We start from the raw sequence: 15,866 nt of genomic DNA, 5'->3' as shown, positions 1-15,866 counted from the left end.
ACAAAAAACTACATTCAAAACTACGATCGTTATTAAAGCGCACAAAGTCTCGCCCCCCGGTCTCCTGTGGAAAAGTCCTGAGTCTAAAGTAGTTTGTTCGGTAATTTGTTGCAGTAAGTAAAGAACATGGGCGGCCACAAAAGCAAATCTAGCTCAGACCCAGTCTCACACATCGCTAAGCAGATGCGAAATGAGAAGATTGAAAGAAACTAATAAACAGTGTGTGGCACCACAGTCTTTTACAAATACTGTAAAACACAAGCATAACTTGAAATAAACAGGACTTCATGCTGACATTTATTTGAATTTGCTAATCTTAATCCTCTTTATGTTCACTGTTCAAGGTGCACTCTGATAAAAGCCAAACTAATATATAAATATTTCATTTTAAAAGCTGCACAGCCAAACAGTCAAGAGACAATGATGAACCAATCCACAAAGTATCAGTGACTGAATAAGACGTGATAGCATCCACCCTTTGATTACATATCTGAAATGAACAGTCTTTTTGCGAATGAATCAGTGACCTATATATAGAACGCAGATAATTACATGGGTTGCACAATGTTGCTTTACTAAGATGCTGGCAGTGCAGCAGCAGGGCTATTTGAGTTCACAGACACCTGGGTAAACACGTTGGACCGTCTGCTGAGTTCATTATCCAATCAGAGGGCTGTAAGCAGTGAGAGCAGTTCCTGGTTGGCATCCTGTTAAGTGGTGAGCAAAGAGCCATTTACATGAATGACCTGCTTTTGTGTGAAACTGGATGTGACAAGCAAAGTAAAGCATAGGTTCAGCACATATTCTGAGATTACAGGGCACAGAATGAACATGACTTATGGATTCTTTTCTAAAAAAGACCACATAGGCTACAGATAAAAGTGTATTGATTATGATCGTTCTCAGTTTGTCTGACGCGCGCGCGCACACACACACACACACACACACACACACACACACACACACACACACACACACACACACACACACACACACACACACACACACACACACACACACACACACACACACACACACACTCACACTCACACACACACTCTCTCTCATCTGAGCAGGATGTGTGCACTACAGCTGCATTCACATAAAAATCCTTCCTGCAGAACTGTGCAGGGGTGTGAATGGGTTTGTTTGTACTTTAGGAAATAACCGCTGTGAAACACTCACTAATTTTGCTCTTTTCAACTTGGTCTATTTCACTTTCAACCACCACTGCTCTCTGTCTCTCCATTTCTCAAAAGAGGCCACTTTTGAGTGGTACATTTACTGACAGCAACGGCCGAATTGTACTAATTCTGACTTCAAGGAACCTTATTTGAAGTCTCTTATCAATGGCTGGTTCTCCAGGTTTACTTAGGGGGAGTGGAGTGGATTTAGAGCAGGCAGCGAAAAAAATGGCTCAGAAGTGAGATTCTTTCTGGCTACTTTAAAAAAAAAGTTGAAACTAATCTGATACTCAATGATAGTATCCACTCAGTAAGCATTAACAAGCCTCACGGTGGATTTATAGGATTTATTTTACGGTAAGTACTTGGAAGAAAAGGATGTTGACCACTTTTCCATATTTATCATATTATTTATCATCATATTTACCCAATTTTTACCTACCCAGTAAAAACATTAATTATTTAGTATTTTGTTTGATGGTATTGCCTTGAAAGATGGAACAAGCAAAATAAACGAACTTCACTTTGCTATGTATTCATTACCTTTGCAAAAAATAAATAAAAAAATGCCACACTGTGTTTCCTGCAAATGCAAGTATCATATATGAAGCATGTAACTTTAGAATAGACACAAAACTGTTTTCTCACTTCATATATAATAGACAGCAAATTGAAGTTCATTTATTTCGGTGTTCCATCCTTCAAGGTAAATAACCTTCCAGCAAATGACCAATTAATCCATTTTTCGCTTTAGTTTTCGGGAACGTATGTCTCATTGTTTGACACTTACACAGAACCTACAGGGTCTCTGGGCTGTCAATCAAAGTGGTCACTATTACGCTCTTGTTTCAAATATAAGTGAACTAGCTGATATCCTGTTTGACCCAGCAGCTTTTTTTCTTGTTCAGTTGCGTCACAACTTAGCTTCGCACTACGCGCTGACGCTTAACGCTGATGTTACGTTCACAGACTATCGGATTCTATGACAGTTCTTTAGCACAAAAAAATAATCTTACGTCTAAAGTATTGTTTCCATTTTCACTGCCTGCTCTAAGCCCACTCCACTCCCCCTATTCGAAAAGAGAGTACCAGCCATCGATATGAAGCAGAACTCGAGCTGGGTCCGTTAAAATCCGAATAAGTAAGATTTAAACGTTGCTGCCATAAACACATCACGCAAAGTTGGCGTCTCCTCCGAGAGAGAGGAGCTCTGGGGTGTGTGTGTGTGTGTGTGTGTGTGTGTGTGTGTGTGTGTGTGTGTGTGTGTGTGTGTGTGTGTGTGTGTGTGTGTGTGTGTGTGTGTGTGTGTGTGTGTGTGTGTGTGTGTGTGTGTGTGTGTGTGTGTGTGTGTGTGTGTAAACTGAGAACGATAATAATCAATACACTTTGACAAACACAAGTTTCCGTGTTAGGTTCTGTGACTTCTGCTTATTTTGCGCAATCTCCAAACTGTGAGATGGTCTGAAAGAGAATGTGAAATTTTACTGTACAACTGTGTTTGAAAACTAAAAACAAATAAATTCATGAAAAACAAAGTCCTAGTTCTCTCAAGCTTCAGCAGATTTTTAATCTTTTCCCGCATTTAGGAGTCTACAAAACACACCTGTGTGAAGTGATCCGTGATCACTACCTGTAACACATTATGACCTTTATTTACATAGGGTGTGTGTGTGTGCGTGTGCGTGTGCGTGTGCGTGCGTGTGTGTGTGTGTCTGTCTCAAGCACACAGCTGCCATGAACTAAGAGATTACATTAAAAATGGCAATAGCTTTCAAGTTTCACTTAAAAGAACAGTTTGACACTTTGGGAAATAAGGTTAATTGCTTTTTTTTTGCCAGCAGCTACAGTTGACTGATATCCTTAGGTGAACATGGTAAATATAAAGTTACAGCCACTATTTGATTAGCATAGCTTTGCATACAGACTGGATACAGAGGAAGCAGCTACTCTGGCCCTGTGCATAACAAAGCCTGGCTGGCACTTTTTCTAAACACTGACAAAAAGAGTTTCTTGCGGTCCTCAAATGGACAGAACCACACCAACAGGTTTCAGTATAAGCTACCAACTGCGGGTTCCAGTGACATGTTTATCATACGGACACAATGTGACGTCAGCATCTTCTAACTTGGGGCAAGAAAAATAAATACATCTGTTTGTTACGATGTCAAACTACTTTTTAACAACAGCAAAAATAATGTATAAATTAATGCATCAATTTAAATAAATGTAATCAAACAGAAAATCAAACTTAAAGCCAAGCTGTATTAAAATATAGGGGACATAAAGATGAAATAACACTTCTAACAAACAAGAAGTAATATAGGGTAAGAAATAAAACACATACCACAGTTCAGCGGGCAGTTGAGCTGCTGACAATTAGATGCTCTGGCTGCTTTTTGTGAATGTTTGTTGTCTCTTGGGCTACTTCATCACATTTTCACAGAATTATTTAAACAATGCAGATAAGTGTGGTTGACAACGTGTAACCTAAAGTTTTATTCAGCAGTGCAACTCCTTCGGTTCATTAAATTGTGAGTGGTTATAGAAAAGCTCCGGGATTTGATCGAGGGTCTTTGAGATTTCTGTATCTGTGGGCAAGCCAAACTCCAAGGATCTGAAAGGATATGAAAACAAGGGTTTTCTCAATGTGGATTCAAGTTCATCCTACTACACCAGGGCCCATTCTACATCTTAAAACCAGTTTTCGTTGTCGCCACAACATTTTACTGACCTCTGTAAAACTGAAGAAGAGTCCAATGCCACCCACAAACTGTAGCACCTCCCCAGCATACTGCTGGATGATGTTTGAGCAGGTTTTACAAGATGGCGATGCTGAGCTCTTAAAGCATCCCTAGAAGAAGAGGAAGTAAGAGAGAACAGCTGCTAGAGACATCACGCCAATTGAGATCAAGTTCCAGCTCAAATTAAAAAAAAAAAAATATTGCTGATTTACTTACAGCAGCACATGAACCATTGTAGTTTACAGAGGAGAAGCCACAACAGTTTAGTGTTTTCTCTACGTCTTGTTGAGTCGCTTCGGATTTGTTCCACCCAACCTCCAGCAGATGGCTCTGTAAATGGAAGTCACAAAGTCTAAAAGCTGAATTTACTTTGGAAAAAGAATCACAAAAATCAATGCAAGTAAAGTGACACACTTCAGAATAATGTGTTCTACTGAATTATATTTATTAATGCATTAAGTTTACGTCACTTTCATGTTGCAGGAAAGGGAAGTACTAAAGCAGGTGCCTCAAACTTGTCATTGCAAAAGTACTTTGTTAAAATATGAAGTTAGTCTCCACCAGTGAAGCGAAAAGTAAACTACTGTATTTAGGCTAAAATGACATTATTATTAAAATGTGCATATTTTAGGACAGACAACAATATTGGACTAAAACTTTAAACCATACCTGTTGGTCTTTATTTAGGGCCAGACAAGCACAGGACACAGAGAACTGTACGACAAACACCATGAACAGGATTATCATGTACTGGATCAAGTTCAGGAAGTTTACATTTGATTAAAAATAATTAGAAAAAAAAACACCTCACTGTGTTACTGCTCACACACACACACACACACACACACACACACACGACCTGTGGGCAATTTACTTTTGATTTCACTTTGGCACACAAACGATCACCAGAAGGAAAGAGAGACAACTCCCTGAACTCCTGCAAAACAGGGAAAGCAAAGGATACAAAGAAGAGCAGGACCTGGTGGTGCTTCATGGCTCCGCACAGACCCACGAAGGCAACTACGAGCAGGAAGATTCCCACACCTATCACACCTGCTACCACACTGATGCTGGAGACAAGGCCAAACCATTTCCCCCAGGCGGCCACTCCAATCAGCAGCAGACTCACCAGCTGTGGAGGAAGAAAAGACAAAACGGCATGAGAGAAGAAGGACGAGCAGGAAGTCTCCAGTCCAGCAACAAGGAAGTCTGTGTTGGCATGTAGGGTTTGTATTGTGTTGGTCAGGAAAAAAAAAGATACTTTCAGCATTCCACTGAAAAATAAAACAAACACACATTTACCGTTTCCGTTTTTGAATAAAATCTCTTGGTTCTCGTTCTACATGGGACTCTCTTTCCTTATCATTGGACGGTTATGGGCCCATACGTAACAAAGACGCAAATACAGAGCTGTCTATGGTCTATTGAGGAAACAAAACATGGCTAGTTTTACATCACATTTCAATTTTCCCCCTCTATACATGATGATGATGATCACAAAAATGCACATTAATTTATTGTTTTTGTTTTGGATGAGCAACATCTAACTTTTTTTTTGACCCCACTATTCCTGACAACAGAGTCACGTTACTGTTTAACCACTAAAAAAGGTGGTTAAAAAGCAAAGTTAAATCTTTCACAATAAGCTGTGGGTTATTAGAGGACTGCAGAGTGGTTTATTCCACTAAAGTTGACATCCAGTCCAGGGCTACAACTAAGATCCAACTAACTGACACATCCAGGACAGGGGATGATAATGTCTGCACCCACTGTTCCAAAGTGTTTTTCAGGAAAAGTTGCGGATGCTTTGCGATTTGAGCTTTAGATTTACATACAGTAGCAGTTTCCCTCATAAGTTCAGAAAAAGCATCAGCATCAGCAGATTGGTCGATTTTTTATTTATTTTTTTATGCGACTGCCCATTTCCCCTATACACAAAGACATGTGCATTCCTTTATTCATCCTAAAGTATTTCTTTGCACCTTTATTAAAAGGCACTGATGCCGTCATTAACCAGGCCTAATGATTTCCTCCACGAACACCTGCCAGTGGCGTCTCCACGTTGGCAAAACAGTTTGATCTGCTCGCAGCTTCTAAGACTAAACTACTAAACTGTGGCATTTCTGTGCATTTCAGATACATTTTAAAAGCAGAGATCGTGTTGCCACCTTGATGCGGTTATTTTTCTGAGTGTAAATACGCCACAACATCAGGAAACATCCTACTTACAACATAAAGTATATTGAGCGCGCACAGAGAGTTCTTGGTGCAGGTGAACCCGCCGCAAACCATCGCTGCTCTCCGGACGGTCCTGAAAAAAAAAATCAATAAGGTTTGTTTTTTTTTTGGTTTTCACCAGCTTTCTCAGTGAAGCGAGAAGGGGACGTCTTGAGGATCCCTCTGCCTCCTTGAACCAGTCTGCAAGTGGAAACCAACCCAGCGAGCGCTTCCTGGAACCACGCTGCTCGCTGATTTGTCAGTTGCGCGTGAGTCACTCGCTGCTCCTCATGCAGATGATTGTTTTATTCGAGTCGGTTACAGATTAACCATTAACTATTACGGGCAAAGATTTTAATTCTACTGATGTATTTTTATTTTAACAGAGTTGCCTTCAATTAAACCTAACAACGGTAGATGTGGAGGACATGTAACCGTAAGAGACCAACAACTGTTCAGCTTCTGAAAAGTTTGTGTTGACTTCTCTTAAATTCCTCGCACTTTATGACCCAGAGTTCCCCCTTGTGGATTAAATGGGCACTTTCTCCACTTGGCACTTCATGCGCTTGCAGCATTTAATTTACACGTGCAAAGTTGTATCTCAGTTGCAGTTTGCAATACAATGAGGTCCATATATATTTGGCTTTAAACATCACCGCAGGTAGATTTGTAATGACACGTGGATTAACAGGCTTAAAGTGTTGACTGACTCCTTTAATTAATGGTTCAGTTGACACTATCAGATGAACAGTGTTTGGAAATTGCAGACATGTTTTGAAGGACTGACCTTTAATTTTAATTTAACAATTAACACAATCATAAATTAAATTTTCAGGTTTAGTCTGATCGTTCCCACTGTGCAGTCAGTGATGTTCAGGGCCTTGTACTAACTTAATGTTCAGTTTTGGTGCAGCAGTCCCATTGTTAATGGTGGTTGAAGTAACATCTTCTACTTAAGCAAAAGAATCTAGACTTGCACTTGCATCTCATGACTCGGGAACACTTCTCATAGCACTTTGCTTGCTTTCTCCATGACTTAGACTTTTTGCTTGCCCTGTTCCTCACTTGTAAGTCAATTTGACTAAACGCATCTGCCAAATGTTAATGTATTAGAATTGACCATTAAAAGTACAGTAACTGAATAGTGGAGTAGAATCATTTAGTGTTATAACATAACTGTGCATTCTCTAATGTACTATGTACAAAACATTGCCATATACTAACCAATTTTAGCGAAGTTCAAAAGTTTAATTTTCTACACAACATTTCTGGTCAAAAGGTCACAGCTTTCCATCAATGTATACATCACTTGTGTTTTGTTACCAAAGTATGTCACATCTGTAAATCCAGTCTTTAGCAACTCAACCAACAATTCAGCTAACAAGTGAGCTGAAGCATTCCAAGACAAGACGGGAGTTTGTAGGCTGTGAAGACAGATGTGGTCAAAGTTTAGGACAGAAAAAGAGTCCAATGAAAATATGTTTGTCACCTGCATTACAATGGAACCATCAGTGACTAAATTAAATAATAGCTTCATTGGTGAATAAAATATCTCTAAACCTTAAAAATATATAATAAAATACCAGCTTCGTCTTGTCTTGAGTAAGCACAAATTTCCTAACTGTGCCATCAGCCTGTGCAAAATATTCACTGTCTTTGTCTTGTACAGAACGAAGAACTCTGAGTCATGACATCATTGGCAGTACATTTCTTCTCCTCTTAAAACCACACTTCACTTTCAATAACAAGCAACACAACCCCTGCATGTCGTCTGAGTTTGGGTCTCTATAAAAGCACAGAAGTGAGTAATGAATTTTTACTGTAACAATTTACTGGTAGTAGTTGTTCTTCAATAAGATTTTAATACCATAGTTGTTTAGTTTCGTGGTATTTCATTGCCACATTCATAACTGAAGAATTAAGACCTCTCTACGTGCGTATAAAAAATGAAAGAATACTAAGAATACTAAGAATAGAACTTGTCCCCTGGTTACAGAGGTGTAACCAGGGGAAAAGTTGAAAAAAATGAAAAATGAAAGAATACTAAGAATACTAAGAATAGAACTTTTCCCCTGATTACAGATCTGTAACCAGGGGAAAAGTTCTATTCTTAGTATTCTTAGTATTCTTTCATTTTTTATACGCACGTAGAGAAAGCTGCACGTAAAAAGGCCACAGCCAGCTCAGGACCTTCTACTTGTGTGCAGATCATCTTTATTTTGAGCTGAATAAAAGTAACAATCAGTTTCACATAAACAATAGATCGTTAATAAGACGTTTTGACTTTTTATTGAATTGGGTAAAAGAAAATATCAAATATCAAAGATGCATTATTGAGCAACACTGTTGCACTGGTCGTTCGTCATGAGGAACATGGTTTTTCTTGTCAGTTAATCTCATGTGTCACAGCTTTTTTTGTGCAGATGTTTGTCTTTTCATGGGATTTGGTGACAACATAAAAACACAAACATGACCATGTCCCATATTGTGCCACAGAAAAATTAATAAATCCAAATTTAAGGTAATCCACAAAAAAATCTACATGAACGATAATGTTAGGGCATTTTTTTTAATCGCTAACCACAAAGCAACACAGCATTTTCCATTTGCATGAGATGTGTCATAATAGCAAAAAGGAAGCTCTTGTTTGCTTATTAAAATGTGCGAGATGTGAGAGATTTTGTTCATCCTCATCTTTCGAACTTCGGTAACAGCTTCTCTAAAACCTGTTCATTCTCTGCTCTGAAGTCTAAGTTGTCAGAATGGGAACAGAAGTAATTTCTACAGTGGACAAATGTCCTGGAGAAACACCCCCCAAAGGTAAGTGACTCTGGCTTCATTAGAATAAAGCACAGTGTCAAAAATGCCTACAAGACGTCTTTTTTTAACTAACATAAAACAAGACTGAGTGTAAAGATTTGCCCTGGTTCATTGCACCTGAGTGCAGAGAAAAAGGGTTTAGAAACGTAGTATCCCGTGTATATCGATACAGAATGACAATATCTTCTCTGTGTGACCCTGATAAAGTCAATAATAATTCAGATTTGTATAATTAAAGTCGTGTTTCTTCTTTCAAGCCGACGGCGAAGAAGCTGCGTGTTCTCGGCACTTTTTTTGGGCTGCGTGCCTCCTAACGTTGGTGAGCATCAGTTTCTTCATCTACAGTAAGTTTTGGTTCAACACACTCAATTTTCATTGGTCTTTACAGTCACCGCAAGAGATCTTGTTTTCCAGTTGCCATTAAACATTAAATACAATTCTGGACAATTACGTTTTCCTTGTTATATATATCATACACGGTATAACTACTGTTGGTGCTTTTTCTTATCAATAACACCTTCCAGACAAACGTTTTGACTCGTATTCCACTACTCATGTAACGGCATCACACAAAAACTGTTCACTTTTCCATCTTAATGTCCTTTAACTGAGCTTCTCTCAATTATTGACAGGGAATCCACTACTCGACTTTGTCTTCTCTTATCGTAATATACGTATTATACGGTCAAAACCTGTTTCATGCCAACTCAACAACTTTTACCGTTTACTATTCTACTTCTTTCTTATGTGCTTCCTAGACTTAACTGCGCATGTGCTGCCGCCCTGAACCGCTTGATCAATTTACTATAAATAGATGCCACAAATGCGATTTACTGTAGTGAAATGATACAACACAAAATAACAATAACTTAATTAACTATGTACAGCTGTTTTGGCTCTTACAACTACACTGTCTATTGAAAAATGTTTATGGGTTGATGGGGTTCTTTTCTTTTTGCGACTTAATAAACGTGTTTCAATCTTATGTCCCAACAACTCTCTTTTACCAACAAATAATAAAATGGTGTCTGTGTCATGAGTAAATCCGTTTTCAAACACTTTAGTTTCAAACACTGTGGCGTTCGCATTGCACTAAGTTTCCTCTCACAGACTTACATGTTAGTAGGTTACTTGGTGACGCTAAAGTGACTGTAGGTGTGAATGTGAGTGTGAATGTCTGTGATTGTCTCTCTGTGTTGGCCCTGAGCGGTTAGTCACTGCTATTCTCCAGACCCCCCTTGAGGCGGAAGTCCTCATTGACCACCACTGCATTTGCTGTAAGTCAGTCCATTTTAGTTCATGGCTTAAATCCGTTTAATGAGCCCGGTCTGCTGCTGTGTTTCACAACTTGTAGATGCTACGCCGCCAGTTGATTAAGGCACAAAGTTTCCACATGACCATAAGATTAAAGATTAAAGTTTAACGATGCTTCTCTGACAACATGACTCCAGGTCACCGTTTGACTGACTGATGGGTTGTCTCTTCACTGTAGTCAGAGTGATAGTGCATAAACAGGAATCATACCTCAACCACGTCGAGGCGGAGAATCTGCAGCTGATCCGGAGCAGGGTCGCCTTACAGGCAGAGATGGACAGTCTCAACTCGACGCTGGGATTCATCCTGAAATTTGACACCTTTCTATTTCAAAAATACTGCCCACAAAAAAGTAAGTGTTTAATGGTACAGTATGGGAACATAATTAGCTTTGCAGGTGTTTATTCACAGACCCCATTTTTGGGGACAGTTTGACCTGATGATAGTGCTGGATGAAATGTCCAGGGGTCACCAAACCCAATAAACCACGGTGAGGAAACCTTCTAAAAAATACATGTAAGCTTGAATAAGTCTGTGTATATATCACCCACCTTCAACAATTGGCTTTTTTAACTGTGACCCTCAATTTCAAACTGATTCCCTCATATTTTATTTAATTAGGTGAAGTCCATAAGAGTTGTTAACTGAAATGGAATCTGCTATTAATAATTAAGTTTTGCTTATCACCTGAAAATGGGAATAGTGGCGTGTTTGTTTTACAACTTCATACCTGATATACATTTTACCTTTAGATCTATTTGTCGATCATGACAGCAGAGCTGCTGGAAATACAAAGAGTGACAGATCTGTCTGCTGACAGACTGAGATAACGGAGACTTAGAAACACAGACACACCGGTGGTGGTGAGATGGATGCAATCTGCTGCCTCCCTCCTAGATGCCATTAGGTCTAATACACTGCCCTTTAAAATGTAACCTGTAAGGCTTGTACTGCATGAGGAGAAGGCTGTTCTGTTATTAAACCATCTCTGCTTATTTCATGATTGCAGAGTGTCAGCCGTGTCCGACAGGCTGGATTCAGTTTCAGCAAAAGTGCTACCTGTTTTATGATAAAGACCCTCCTTGGAAAGAGTGGCAACAAAGCCAAGAGATTTGTCAAAGCAAAGCTGCAGATCTTGTTATTATTGATAATCTACAGGAACAGGTGAGCTCTTCCACCATGAAGGTAAAATGACTCAGAGGTTGTTCTGAACTGATGTGTAGACCTGTAAAATGCTTTTAATGATTTGCTATGATCCAACCTACAGGAATTTGTCAGTAATAACACCAAGTACTACTATGACAATTATCACGGATACTGGGTGGGTTTGAATCAAACTGCTGACAATAACTGGGTCTGGGTTGATGGACATAATGACACTCTAGGGTAAGAAAGCTCTTTTTTCTTTACTGTTAAATGTTAAAGTAAATAAAGTAATGATGTATTTTGATTCTGTCTAATCTTTGTTATGTTGTATAAGTTGTACTAACAGCAAATCTTAATACTGGTACAGTACTAATATTCATGTTCTTTGTATGGAGGTACTGGATGGTGGAGGCACTAGGTGTCCCTGGTCCGTGTGCACTGATGATCCCCGGTAGGAATTTTACAGCCAACTGGGACCCAGCATATTGTACAATGGAGAACAAATTCATCTGTGAGAGTGAAGCCCTGATATGGTGAAATTAATTAACAATAAGTTTGTTTACCAACACATTCTTGATTTGCATGTTGTATTTAAAGCTGCATGACTAAAAATAAGAAGACGAATGTGAAAAAGTAATAATATTCCTGAAGTATCCTATTGTAAGTATGTTTCAGTATGTGAATACACATGGTGTGTATTTTTTTATTTACTGTGTGGTATAGATATCTTGTTTTAACAAAGTATTAAATGATAATCAAACATAATTACTTTGATGTATAATCATTATTTCATAATTAGGATTCTCCAAAATGAAAATCATTAAAGCAGATAAATCTTTACACCAAACATGTGCAATCTGATGCAGCAAACTTTGTTTCCTCATTGTGGCGCAGGAAGGTAGAGCGGTTGTCCACCAATCTCACAGTTGTTGGTTCAATCCCCGGCTGCTCTGGTCACATGTCGAAGTGTCCTTGAGCAAGACACTGAACCCCAACTTAGTTGGTGCCGGTGAGTGTTGGCCAGCTGCATAGCAGCTCCCCCATCGGTGTATGAATGTGTGTGTGATTGTGAGTGTGAATGGGTAAATAAGAAGCAGTGTAAAGCGCTTTGAGTGCCAATAGGTAGAAAAGCGCTATATAAGTGCAGACCATTTACCATTTAAAGTTGAATCTTTTGCCAGATGATGTGACAGATAAAAATTAGATTTGCTTCAAGTTCTTCCAGTGATTTAACAAAACGAAACCAAAAAATAATGTTTTAAATTAATTTGCAATTTTAACAGGTTTAGTGATAACCTTTTCATTTTTGTTATACCTTTACTTTGATATTTTGTAATGACCTCATAATCAGCAAAACAACTTCAGGAAGACAGCCGACGTTGTTTTTCTCGATGCTTTTCTCCAATGTATTTTTCATTATTTTAAAAATATGTAAAAAAAATGCGTATCTGTTGCATGCATAGCTGATAAAACTTACAACAATCCAAGGCAAAGAGGCTTATTCTCTGGTAAAAAAAAATATTATATTAATGTTTTACTAATTCAGGTGATTCTTGATGTATTTTTCATTTGATCATTTGAATTTATATTTTGATAGTTTTGAGTTTTAGTTTCTTACCAATTCACATGTACAGTACAGTAGTCTTTGAGTAAAAAGTGTTTCAGTGCAACAGTTAAACAATTACGAGGGAGTGTGTTATATAAGACTGTAATAAGTTAATTTAAGCTGTAAGCACTAGATTAAACCAAAGTTAATGTAAACTAGATTTTAAAAAAAAAAGAAAACAAATGAAAACATAATCCTTTGTATTTGGTTTCTTGTTTTGGGGCATGAATTGGCTGTTACACCCCCCCCACGCCTGAGGCAGGGGAACAACTACAATACACGTTACACCAGGAAGTGTAATGTGGAAACATACATTCAAATCCAGGCAGATACACTAACAGATCATCAACATTGCAGTGAAATCATATCAACCTCAACACATGGAAATGGAAAACTGAAAACAAATTTGTATCAATTATAAAATTTATTTTGTGAAAGTTTTTTTGTAGCTAATATTAAATGTCTCACTTTTCCCCCCAAAAAATTAGTAAATGTAAATGTGAGCTGATCTACCAGAAATAGATACGACAAATTAAAATGTTGAGTAGTTGTATCAGCTGACAAGGGGTTTGACCTTTTACAGTCAATAATCACAAACCTACAGTAGGTGTAACATAACCTTCTATTCAAAAAAATATGTGTCACAATGCAAAATGAGAAGCAAAAATTGTGGTCATCCACATCTTTCAACCAGGTCACCAGCTCACTCTCATTCTCTGCACTGAGCCAAATAAAGGAATGTGTAGACTGTAAGGATGGAGGCTGAACCCAATTATTCTACACTGGTTTTCAAAAATGATGGCAGACCAAAAGGTAAGTAATGCTTCATTATTAAGATAAAACATATTTCTGCAGGAACTTCTTTCAAAGTAGTAAAGAAATCACACTTAAAGTCACAGTGAAATTAGAAACATTAACATAGCAAAACTATCATGTGTTTACCAGTTGTCTCCATGGTTTCATGGCATAGTTAAAAACACATAGACCACTGAGAGCAGGTGATACAGCAAACTGTGCTCCTGATAATCTAGATGTTTCTTTTCACAAAACGTACACAATCAGCACAGCGGTAGATTTGGAGAAACAACAGGAATTTACCAATAGAGATCATCGAAATTGTGAAGTAAAACCTTTGTTATTTTGTCATCGTCATTTACATCAGATCCTGCCGTTTTTACATCTCACCTTCTGTGATGTTTATTCTTGTCCAAAAGCATCGTGAGACGAAAGGTTTTATGCTTCACGTATCATAACCATATGGAAAAAAATAAATATGTTAATTGATGGGAAGCCAGTAAAGCAGTTGAAGTGTGGGGGTGACATGCTGTATGATGGGAGTATGAGGTATAATACGAGCAGCAGAGTTCTGAACCAGTTGGAGTTTATGGAGAAGCTTGAGTGGAATATGAGATAATCAAGAAATCAAGCAGGACCAAGACGATTAACAGTCCATCAGCAGCAGCTATTAACAGATCAGTGAGCTTAACAAAGGCCATTTCAGTACTGAGTTTGGGACGAAACCCTGACGGAAATGATTCGGACTGATTATTGTCGTTAAGATGAGCAGAAACCTGTGTTGCAACTACTTTTTCCAACATTTGGGAGATAAATGCCAAGTGAGAAATTGGACGAGAGTTATTATGGTTGTTGGGGTCAGCACCAGGTTTCTTGAGAATTTGAATTGTAGCAGCTGAATTAAGGGATAATGGAATTATTTCAACTAGCAATGAATTAATTCCACATAAAGCCATATTACTGTGATTGAAACATCCCCTTCACTTTCTTTTAGAATTTCTTTTTCATAATTTCTCTTTATTATTACTTTCATCCAGAAAAAAATGAAGACTCAACAATTCATTCTACAGTAAAAGTGGAAAAGGCGCCTGCTAATACTGCACCAAGTAAGTTATCAAATCTGTTCCAATGTATAACACCAAAAATTAATGCAACATAATTACAAATTCACACTTTTTTTTCATTACTTCAAAAACTTGATCTTACAAAGTGCTTCACAAAGAAGACAAAATCCAACAAAACTAAATTTGGTAATTCAGGTACAAGCCATAGACTTTTACCAGAAAGTACTAATTAGACTTCAAATAAATGCCATATATGACTTTATATGTGACAGTGATGTATATTTATAACATTATATTGAAGCCATATGTGCAAAAAAAACTGCATGTCATAGTTGTAGCTGCAGCACACATGAAGTGCGCAGAATGAAGTGACTGTAGCTACAAACATAATTTGAATAAACTTTTTCTCAATACAGATGCTGAAACACCTGCACATTCTCAACACTCGCGTCAGTTGGGGGTGTGTTTCGGGGTCCTTTGCGTCCTCTTGTTGGTGAGCATCAGTGTCATCATCTACCGTAAGTTTCAGAGCAACACAAAGAAACTGCAGGGGCCATTGCCTCTTATATCGCGCTTACACCAACTGCTAACCTGGGACATTATTTAGCAACAAGTAAAACAGGAAGAGGTTTAGTATTTTGTAATTGTGAGTTGGCATGTAGGGTTTGTATTGTATCGTGTATTGTGTCAGGAAAAAAAAAAGATACTTTCAGCATTCCACTGAAAAATAAAACAAACACACATTTACAGTTTCCGTTTTTGAATAAAATCTCTTGGTTCTCGTTCTACATGGGACTTTCTTTCCTTATCATTGGACGGTTATGGGCCCATATGTAACAAAGACGCAAATACAGAGCTGTCTATGGTCTATTGAGGAAACAAAACATGGCTAGTTTTACATCACATTTCAAATTTTCCCCCTCTATACATGATGATGATGATCACAAAAATTAGCAACATCTAACTTTTTTTTTGACCC

At 38.1% G+C, this 15,866-nt stretch overlaps 2 protein-coding genes and 1 long non-coding RNA gene across 3 annotated transcripts; 2 read left to right on the top strand and 1 right to left on the bottom strand.

The window, feature by feature from the left end:
* Positions 1-2,726: 2,726 nt before the first annotated feature.
* Positions 2,727-6,366, bottom strand: tspan13a (tetraspanin 13a). Its single transcript, XM_067509797.1, has 6 exons — positions 6,155-6,366; positions 4,890-5,057; positions 4,595-4,675; positions 4,142-4,255; positions 3,916-4,035; positions 2,727-3,798 (listed from the first exon to the last, which is right to left on the bottom strand). The coding sequence occupies exons 1-6, from the start codon at positions 6,215-6,217 to the stop codon at positions 3,724-3,726; spliced, it is 621 nt and encodes a 206-aa protein (XP_067365898.1). The 5' UTR covers positions 6,218-6,366; the 3' UTR covers positions 2,727-3,723.
* A 1,936-nt stretch (positions 6,367-8,302) lies between these two features.
* On the top strand, positions 8,303-12,614 carry LOC137130488 (C-type lectin domain family 4 member C-like). Its single transcript, XM_067510716.1, has 7 exons — positions 8,303-8,962; positions 9,220-9,306; positions 10,455-10,628; positions 11,286-11,440; positions 11,544-11,662; positions 11,818-11,955; positions 12,317-12,614. Exons 1-7 carry the CDS (start codon positions 8,905-8,907, stop codon positions 12,396-12,398), a joined length of 813 nt encoding a protein of 270 aa, XP_067366817.1. The 5' UTR covers positions 8,303-8,904; the 3' UTR covers positions 12,399-12,614.
* A 517-nt stretch (positions 12,615-13,131) lies between these two features.
* On the top strand, positions 13,132-15,405 carry LOC137130487 (uncharacterized). Its single transcript, XR_010914856.1, has 3 exons — positions 13,132-13,841; positions 14,861-14,929; positions 15,304-15,405. It is a non-coding gene; the product is annotated as an uncharacterized lncRNA (long non-coding RNA).
* Positions 15,406-15,866: the final 461 nt, after the last annotated feature.

Source organism: Channa argus, chromosome 7 (genome assembly GCF_033026475.1).
Source record: "Channa argus isolate prfri chromosome 7, Channa argus male v1.0, whole genome shotgun sequence".
NCBI classification, from domain to species: Eukaryota; Metazoa; Chordata; class Actinopteri; order Anabantiformes; family Channidae; genus Channa; species Channa argus.
Note: the sequence above shows the minus strand (reverse complement) of the source record. Positions and strands in the feature narration are given on the sequence as shown.